The sequence below is a fragment of the Haliotis rufescens genome, unplaced genomic scaffold (assembly GCF_023055435.1).
Source record: "Haliotis rufescens isolate VD_foot unplaced genomic scaffold, xgHalRufe1.0.p SCAF_17, whole genome shotgun sequence".
Lineage (NCBI taxonomy): Eukaryota > Metazoa > Mollusca > Gastropoda > Lepetellida > Haliotidae > Haliotis > Haliotis rufescens.
The window spans coordinates 2420208-2430742 of NW_025963857.1; the positions used below are offsets into that span (position 1 = coordinate 2420208).

A 10535-nucleotide genomic window follows, 5' to 3' on the forward strand; every position below is an offset into this window, starting at 1 on the left:
CCAGACTGTCAGGAACCATCTTCGCGAGGCTGGAATCCGACCCAGAAGACCAGTTATCGTCCCTGGTTTGCAACTGATCCATCGACAGCGACGTTTGCGTTGGTGCAATCCCTTACAGCCTTGGTATTTGAGAAACTGGAGACGGGTGTGGTTTAGCGATGAATTACGATTTCTTCTTCACCGGCGAGATAGAAGACAGCGTGTTTATCGTCGTCGAAATGAGCATTTTGTTGCATACATTGTACATGAATTCGGTGGCGTTAGTGTTATTGGTTGTGGTTCAGGGAAATTTGACAGCAAATCGCTACATGAATCAAATTCTTCAACCTCACCTTCTTCCAATCATTGACCGCCATAGGGAGCTGTTTCAACAGGACAACGCTCCACTGCACACAGTTCGTGTCACGGTATATTACCTTCATAATGTCAACATCAACGACTTGCCCTGGCCGTCGAGATTTCCAGATCTCAACCAAATCGAACACCTCTGGGATAAACTCGATCGACGTGTACTTCAACGTCAGAACACGCCGCAGACAATCTCACAACTGGCCAACGCGTTACAAGCAGAATGGCAGAATTCCGCAGGACAGAATTCGTACACTTATCCAGTCAGTGCCGAGGAGATGCAGAGCCGTGATTGCTGCCCTGGGCGGTCACACGTGATACTGAGTTCAGCGCGGCCTTCTGGCCTTGTGTGACAATGAACAGTATTCAATACCTTTGTACAACGATAACATGTGACTATCGAGCTCCAAAATTTCATATTTGTATCTATGATATTGAAATTAAATATATCGAATTTATTAGGTAAAATAAATTAACTAAAAATCTACCTGTGCGTTACATTTTTGGAGAGTGTATATTGAGTATATTATTAAAAGAAAACTCGCAGGAACAAACGGCGGGGAAGCAAACAAACAGGTATAAGGGTAAAGACAACCAAATACACGGACAGGCAGATCGAGCATACCAAACACAAGGACTGCAGACGGGCACACCAAACACAAGGACAGCGGGTCGGCACACCAAACACAAGGACAGCAGATGGGCACACCAAACACAAGGACAGCAGATGGGCACACCAAACACAAAGACTGCAGACGGGCACACCAAACACAAGGACAGCGGGTGGGCACACCACATACAAGGACAGAGGAAGGGCACATCAAACACAAGGACAGCAGATGGGCACACCAAACACAAGTACAGCAGATGGGCACACCAAACACAAGGACAGCGGATGGGCACACCAAACACAAGGACAGCGGGCGGGCACTCCACATACAAGGACAGAGGAAGGGCACATCAAACAAAAAGACAGCAGATGGGACACCAAACACAAGTACAGCAGATGGGCACATCAAACACAAGGACAGCGGATGGGCACACCAAACACAAGGACAGCGGGTGGGCACACCACATACAAGGACAGAGGAAGGGCACATCAAACACAAGGACAGCAGATGGGCAAACAAAACACAAGAACAGCAGATGGGCACACCACATACAAGGACAGAGGTCGGGCACAACACATACATGGACAGAGGGCGGGTGGACACACCCAATATAAGGACAGCGGGCGGGCACAACACATACAATGACAGCGGGTGGACACACCCAATACAAAGACAGCAGACGGGTACACCACATACAAGGACAGCAGACGTGCACACAACATACAAGGACAGAGGGCGGGCAGACACCAAATACAAGGACAGGAGGCTGAAACACCAAATACAAGGACAGCGGGCGGGCACACCACATATATGGACGGACACTCCAAATACAAGGCCAGCGGGGCACACCTAATACAATCTCGGGCACACCACATACATGGATCAGAAGGCGGGCGGACACACCAAATACAAGGACAACGAGCTGGAGGGCGGGCACACCACATACAAGGACAGCGGGCGGGCACACTCAAACACAGGGACAGGGGACAGGCACACCAAACACAAGGACAGGGTACAGGCACACCAAACACAAGGCCAGCGGGGCACACCAAATACAATATCGGGCACACCACATACATGGATCAGAAGGCGGGCGGGCACACCACATATACGGACAGCGGGCGGGCACACCACATACAAAGACAGCGGACGGACACACCAAACATGAGGATGGCAGACCACATACAAGGACGGGAACACCAAACACAAAGACAGCGGACGGACACACCAAACATGAGGATGGCAGACAGGCACACCACATACAAGGACAGGGGACAGGTACACCAAACACAGGGACAGGGGACAGGCAGACCACATACAAGGACAGCGGGCGGGCACACCAAACACAGGGACAGGGAACAGGCACACCAAACACAGGGACAGGGGACAGGCACACCAAACACAGGGACAGGGGACAGGTACACCAAACACAAGGACAGGGGGCAGGCACACCAAACACAGGGACAGGGGACAGGCACACCAAACACAGGGACAGGGGACAGGCACACCACATACAAGGACAGGGGGCAGGCACACCACATACAAGGACAGGGGACAGGTACACCAAACACAGGGACAGGGGACAGGCAGACCACATACAAGGACAGCGGGCGGGCACACCAAACACAGGGACAGGGGACAGGCACACCAAACACAAGGACAGGGGACAGGCACACCACATACAAGGACAGCGGGCGGGCACACCAAACACAGGGACAGGGGACAGGCACACCAAACACAGGGACAGCGGGCGGGCACACCAAACACAGGGACAGAGGACAGGCACACCAAACACAGGGACAGGGGACAGGCACACCAAACACAGGGACAGGGGACAGGTACACCAAACACAAGGACAGGGGGCAGGCACACCAAACACAGGGACAGGGGACAGGCACACCAAACACAAGGACAGGGGACAGGCACACCACATACAAGGGCAGCGGGCGGGCACACCACATACAAGGACAGGGGACAGGTACACCAAACACAAGGACAGGGGGCAGGCACACCAAACACAGGGACAGGGGACAGACACACCAAACACAGGGACAGGGGACAGGCACACCAAACACAAGGACAGGGGGCAGGCACACCACATACAAGGACAGGGGACAGGTACACCAAACACAGGGACAGGGGACAGGCACACCAAACACAAGGACAGGGGACAGGTACACCAAACACAAGGACAGGGGACAGGCACACCACATACAAGGACAGCGGGCGGGCACACCAAACACAGGGACAGGGGACAGGCACACCAAACACAGGGACAGGGGACAGGCACACCAAACACAGAGACAGGGGACAGGCACACCACATACAAGGGACAGAGGATTGGCGGGCACACCAAACACAGGGACAGGGGACAGGCAGACCACATACAAGGACAGCGGGCGGGCACACCAAACACAGGGGCAGGGGACAGGCACACCAAACACAGGGACAGCGGGCGGGCGCACCAAACACAGGGACAGAGGACAGGCACACCAAACACAGGGACGAGGACAGGCACACCAAACACAGGGACAGGGGACAGGCACACCACATACAAGGACAGCGGGCGGGCACACCAAACACAGGGACAGGGGACAGGCACACCAAACACAAGGACAGGGGACAGGCACACCACATACAAGGACAGCGGGCGGGCACACCAAACACAGGGACAGGGGACAGGCACACCAAACACAGGGACAGGTGACAGGCACACCAAACACAGGGACAGGGGACAGGCACACCACATACAAGGGACAGAGGGTGGGCGGGCACACGAATAAAATGGACAGAGGGCGGGCGGACAAATGCAGGACAGCCTGACAAGGTACGGGTACACCGACAGGCTAAAATAACGACCGACATGTGTGATAGGCTACAGATACACAGACACAGGAAGGCAGTACCTGACGTAGACTGACAGGCTATATAGATACAGACACACAGAGAGACAGCTAATGACATAGGCACAGACACAGTACAGACACGGAGAGACAGATAATGACATACGCACAGACACAGTACAGACACGGAGAGACATGGTAAACCCGCACATGTCACAGACACAGCCCGACAAAACATGCAACAGAAGCCAGAAACTTAACCAGCATAAATAAATTGTTTCGTTCCATTTTCCCCAAGGGTAAAACAATGACGGACAAGCTGAGACAGAAGCAGACAGACACCGGGACATAAAATTATAATACCTAAACAATCACCTTGACAAACAGAGACGGACACATAACCTTTGAAACACAAATCGGTTGCATATTCTTTAGGGAATGTTCATTAACAATTATTGATACGTTGCTGCACGCTTATGAACCCAGGCAAACTCTAACCAGACTGTCAGAAGAGCGGACAGGCCATGCTTTGGTACAGCACACATAAACAGTTGAATATAAAGAAATACACGGACTCACCTCAGGTCAGACAGGCTCTACACCGCGCGACTAGTCACACACATCCTACTACTAGTCATACATATGTAGACGGGACAATAGGGTAGCCTGTTGGTTAAAGCGTTCGCTCGTCACGTCGAAGACCCATGGGTACAATGAAGCCAATTTCTGGTGTCCTCCGCCGTGATATTGTTGGAATATTGCTAAAAGCGACGTAAAAAGCTCACTCACTCAATCACACACTGACTGATATGTAGACTCACAACCTGTCCCACAGACACTACACAATGTGTCACATCGACACACACACAACGTGTTATATGTGGACATCACATCACATAAGGACGACAACCGAACATACACCACATAGTGTCACATACAGAAAACTGGTCACACACATATTCCTTACAACTAGGCACAACCGGACACCACACAACTAGACACACACAAACACCACTCCACACAACTACATACACATACACCACACAACTAGACACACACAGACACCACTACATACAACTAGACACACAGACACCACACAACTAGACACACAAAGACACCACTACACACAGACAACACACACCTAGACACACGCAGACACCACTACACACAACTAGACACACAGACCCCACTATACACAACTAGACACACAGACACCACACAACTAGATACACAAAGACCCCACTACACACAACTAGACACACAGACACCACACAACTAGACACACAAAGACACCACTACACACAGACAACACACACCTAGACACACAAACACCACACAACTAGACACACACAGACACCACACAACTAGACACACACAGACACCATACCACACAACTAGACATACAGACACCACACAAATAGACACACACAAACACCACATAACCAGACAACCATGGACATCACACAACTAGACATACACACATAATTATATATTTCATATTTTTTTAATTGTTTCGCCATAGCACACTAAATAACTGGCATATGTAGCCCCATTGTCTATTGTCTGATTATTTACTTATCATTTATTGAAATTTAAAGGTGAGCGCCGTACACACATCGTATTTCTTTTGCAGGAAGATTGGTATGCCCGGATATGAAAGGGGAAATACAAAGTCAAATACCATGTCAAATAAATCGCCGTAAGGTCATTCGTTAGAATGAACTTTTTGAATGATAGCCACCTCACGCTAATGCCAGATCTAACCATGAAATACTTTACACTTCGATCAACATGTCTTGAACCTACTACTACTATTTACGTCTGTAAAGTCTGTTGGAAGGTTGGAAAAAAACATTCTGTGACAAATACAAAACTTGGCGACAACACATGATCAAGAGCATGGCTGCATGTCTAGTATGGAGTAGTTATGTCCAGATCTTTCACACTGATCGGGATTAGTCATAGCCTTGACTAAAAGCGCGATCGTCGTTCCAGATGGTTGGGTGTGATGTCACACCAATGGCCAGTTCGACCAAAGAACGACAGCTGACTGCGATAAGGTATGGTGCTCACAAACCAAGAAACATAATGAGGGCGAGTCCAGGATTCGAACACACGAACATTATTTTCTGTCTCGCTTAAGGGACACAACTCTACACAGAGCATTTGGCGCCGGAGACGATTATGCCACATATGCGACCATACCCCGACCTCAATCCCTCGTGAAGGAGATAAGCAATCGATCAGACGGACATGATCATAACAGAAGAACCATGTATCTGCATTTTTGATAATCCCAAAGGAGATCAATCATAGCCTGTAAACATGTCAAGTAACAACATTATACCCATGTTGGGATATAAAGGAAATTGTTGTGACACGTAATGCAATGGCTGTTTTGAAGGCAATGTCCGTATGGTCAATCCTCCTCTCAGACAAGCTAATATCCATGCATGACCAAACTGACAAGAAGTGATTCTACATCCAGGAATGTTTTTTTAGAAAACGTGGTTTTAAGATCGATACAGGGAAGTAGTTATTTTGCACTAGTTGCACATTAATGCAGCCCCCGATTATTTTGCGGGTGGCTGACTCGTGTTGATTTGCCTGGTATATTGTGTCGGAAGCAGTGTCTACATTTATATTTATTGATGGTTGTGTTGTTTATCATGAACCCAACCCGACAGGTAGCGTTCTAGATAAAGTGGTCTAGTGGTTAAAGCTTTCGCTCGTCACGCCGAAGACCCGGGTTCGATTCCCGACATGGGTACAATGTGTGAAGCCTATTTCTGGTGTCCCCCGCCGTGTTATTGCTGGAATATTGCTAAAAGCGGCGTAAAATCAAACTCACTCACTCACTCTAAATAAAGTGGGGTTTTTCGTCACCCCGAAAACCCGGTTGTGATTTCCTAAACACGTGTAGCCCATGATCATGTTCGAACTAATAGTCGGAATATTAAAACCCTTCACTGACTCCCTCATAATAAAGTCATGATATTATTTTCAACGCGTGAAACACACAAGCATAATATTACAGTGAACATTAGATATTGATATATTAGCATTCAGGTCGTTGGTCTATACAAACATTGATCGCTACTTCACTCTAAATATAAAAAAAATCACCCATTCCTTACTTCCACAATAATTTCCGCTTGGTATAAACCCACATAACAAATGTTCAGAGGAATATATTATCTAAATGTAACAACAGTTAATTGGAAGCTGTTGGCTTGGACAATGAGAAAGGCCTACGCTGTCTCACGGCGAGAGTATATCTTGAGCTGGCACTGACAGCCGGGCAGGTTGCGCGAAGACCATCAGCGACTGCCACTGTATCCATGCCTCGGTTTCAGTAGCATCGTGCCCAACCTACAGGCAGCAGTGGTGTGCCGTATTGATCGGGGAAGGTATGTGCGGCCGCTCCAACTCTCTACTCACAACGCTGGAATACTCACTGCGGCTAGCAGCATTCCTCACCAGCTGATCACCAACTGGCAAAGGCATTACTTGTGAGGGGATGTATACGCTATAAGCTATTAGCTGCTTAAAACGTGCAATTGGAGCAGTTGGGGTACCATCAGAACTTATTTCTACATGAGGAGTTATAACAAGGAAGACGTCTTTGGTGATCAAAGTGAAGACAACTTGTGAGAGATTTTCTACTGATTAATTTAATGTTTGTTTACACTGGCGTGAGGAGATATGCTAGCTGTGAGGAGGCGGCTCATACGGAGAAAACAGACAGTGTCCTGTGCTTGGCCAAGCTGTGAATAGACAACATTGATATATATATTTGACATTTGGCAGATAAGCCTTTCGTTGAGCTTAGTTCCAGCAAAGGGACTATTCTATTAGGTTTTACAGCCCAACGTCCAGACAATATAAACGCCTTCTGTTACCAGCGGGAGCCTGTCATCAAAAGTGTTTATGCCATATGCTTTTGCGATAACCTCTGATCAGGTGTGGTGATTGCGTCAAATTTCAGACTTAAATATCCACCCGCTGTCTTCCTGTTTGGAATCAGTGTTTACGAACATGACACACTGGAGGTGAGAAGCGTCGAGAGTGTTTTCAAATGCATAACGCTTGCACAACACGTGGAATTCGAGACGTCTTAAAGGGATTTAAGCAATTAAGGAATATCATTTTCCGTGTATAAAGCAAGGGCGAGTATTATCTAACTGTTCTCCAGCGGGAGTGCAGGAGAGTAATGCTGCTGGAATCATCCAAACCGGCCCGTCCGCCTAAACCTTCACAGTATGACGGGTGTATAGATTTCAGCGAATACCTTGTAATTGGATTTAAAGAAGTGTCTCCGTGATGAATGTGGGTGAGGCGATGTAATTGGATTAACCATCTCTGCTTATAAATGGTAGCTCGAGTGCCCAGTTGTTGCATGGACGTGACGACTAGAGCAGCAATGGTAAATGAGACAGACACGCACCTGTTCAATGCTGAACACTCAAAACCTGTGTGGAGCTTCTACGTCATCTGGGGACTCTCCATTCCGATGGTGTCAGTGACGTTCATGACGTTGATGGCCAACGGAACCGTTCTGTTGATGTTCATCTTAACGCGAGTGTTGCGAAAGTGTAAAAATATATACATTGCTAGCCTTGCTATGGCGGATTTTTTAATCGGGTGCACCATGTCAATCGCGATGCTTCAAGATCTGAATCCAAACTGGGCCCTTGTGGGCTGCGCTTGTAAACTGAGTCTTACTTTTCGCCATTCCTTATTGTACGTATCCCTACTTAGTATTCTCCTTATCAGCATTGATCGATGGTGGTCCATCCACTACCCATTCTCCTACCGAGTTCGACAAAGCCGGAGGCTGGCTCTTGGTATTGTCTGCCTGTGCTGGTTCCTCAGCCTGGCGTTACACATTCCACCCATAGTGCTCTGGGAACTTATAGCAGACATTGAACCAAATTCAACATCTTCAGCGTCATATATTTGTGATGTACCTTACAGGAGAGACTTTGCTTTTACACTCACTGCCTCGGCTGTTGAATACCTGTTCCCATTAATGGTGTTGTGGGGACTTAACTGTAGCATTTATTTTAAAATCAGCAGGCGGAAAAGTATGAAAATCCGACGATCTCTTAGTGCATCAGACACATTCATTCTCACATATCGAAAATCTTCATCTGAATCTGACTGTACTACTAACCCATCTGACGAAAGTGCAGATCTGTTTCCTAACAGTTTCTCTCGACTTGATATTAGACGCACGTCACTAATCATGAACTCGACCAGGCGTCACAGCCTTGCAAACTACCTGACACCTCCCAGAGCATCATCTGCACCCGCTCAGTACTCGAGGATGAGCGTAAAACGACGTGTGTCCTTCGACACCCTGATGGGTCAGACAGCCTACAGACCCAGTGCCATCAGGAAATCCTCCATGTGTGGAACCGGACTAAGGAGTAGCTCCATCATCAGGAAGCAGAGTGACGACCTTGTGAGGGACCTTCTCGTGAAACAGGACAAAAAAGCGGCATGTTCCTTGGGCATGTTGGTGCTTGTGTTCACGTTGTGCTGGACCCCCTATATGGTGAGCAGTGTTGTATATGCCAAGTGCGATACGTGTCTAGCGTCCTGGGTTCGAACAGTTGCATTTTGGGTGCTCATGGCCAACTCGGCTATCAACCCTTTCTTATACGGACTTCTTAATGCAGAGTTCAGGAAGGTGCTCAGACAATGGTTTTTCTGCCCTAAAACGAGGAAGTACAGGCTGAAAGAAGCTTTGCTATACTGGAACCTTCAGCAAGGCATGGACTCGGATGGTGTTCGCGACAATGGATTCTTTCCAGCGGTGCGAGAATAGTGCAACCAAAGACATGGCCTGAATGCTGTGACGTGTATGGAAGGTTGACTATATGTATTCCAAAGAGAACAAATTTGTTATTTAATAATGCTTACCTGGTGATAAACTGTGATTAACGATGTCTCAAGTATGTATCACCTTTGTCATGATGTCCCGGACTGTGATCCGTAGATCCCACGTGATTCTTGTTCTACACCAATCATCTGTACATGTTGTGAGCTTACAACACTGCCACAGCAAACTCCTTACACGTCATGTGTGTGTTTTATAGGTGTACAATGGTGACACTCGCAATGTATTTTTACATGGGAACGCTATTCCGGTGATACGGTGATGGCACTGCATATCTCACTGGTATACACTGTGGTCCAGAGACTCTCTATTGTGATAGCTGTTTCACCAGTACTGGTTTGTATGTCTTTCACTATACATGAGTAAATCTCTAATCATGGTATATATATTAATGAATACATATATATATATATGAATGAAGCTCATAGTTGTCAAAATTTTGTACGTTTTATTTTTCGAATTGACGTTGTCTATTTGTTATACATTTGCAGTAATATTACAGTAAGATGTATATTATGCTAATTGTTATTCATATAAAAGAAAGTGCCACTGACTGCCGCTGTTCCGTCGTTATTTATTTCCACACTTAACACGTTAATGTGAATTCCACTCTTTTTCACTTTGTTATCGTTAATTCATACAACTCAAGCTATTCGAGTCGGATGTTATCGTTATACACCGAAGCTGACCCATCTGTCTTAAAAAGCGCTAAATGTAAATAGAACACTGTACACTATCGTTGCTGAATCTGTTTTAAACGAGAGCGTTTAAAGAACAGGTCGTGTTTGTTGAAGCTGTTATCGTCAAATACGTCATCTCTTCATTTAA

The 10535-nt window shown here is 47.2% G+C and overlaps 2 protein-coding genes across 2 annotated transcripts; both read left to right on the forward strand.

Moving 5' to 3' along the window:
* Window positions 1–1836: 1836 nt before the first annotated feature.
* Window positions 1837–3742, forward strand: LOC124119898 (filaggrin-2-like). Its single transcript, XM_048397312.1, has 2 exons — window positions 1837–1971; window positions 2078–3742. Exons 1-2 carry the CDS (start codon window positions 1837–1839, stop codon window positions 3740–3742), a joined length of 1800 nt encoding a protein of 599 aa, XP_048253269.1.
* Window positions 3743–7162: 3420 nt separating this feature from the next.
* Window positions 7163–10261, forward strand: LOC124147791 (muscarinic acetylcholine receptor M3-like). Its single transcript, XM_046518585.2, has one exon. The coding sequence runs from the start codon at window positions 8175–8177 to the stop codon at window positions 9633–9635; it is 1461 nt and encodes a 486-aa protein (XP_046374541.1). The 5' UTR covers window positions 7163–8174; the 3' UTR covers window positions 9636–10261.
* The last annotated feature ends 274 nt before the right edge of the window (window positions 10262–10535 follow it).

Excerpts from the sequence above, each read along its gene's own strand:
- LOC124119898 (XM_048397312.1), top strand. The coding sequence starts at position 1,837 with ATGGATCAGAAGGCGGGCGGACACACCAAATACAAGGACAACGAGCTG. Across the intron at positions 1,972-2,077 it reads ACACCAAACACAAGGACAGG|CGGGCGGGCACACCACATAC; the intron begins GTACAGGCACAC and ends ATATACGGACAG.
- LOC124147791 (XM_046518585.2), top strand. The coding sequence starts at position 8,175 with ATGGTAGCTCGAGTGCCCAGTTGTTGCATGGACGTGACGACTAGAGCA.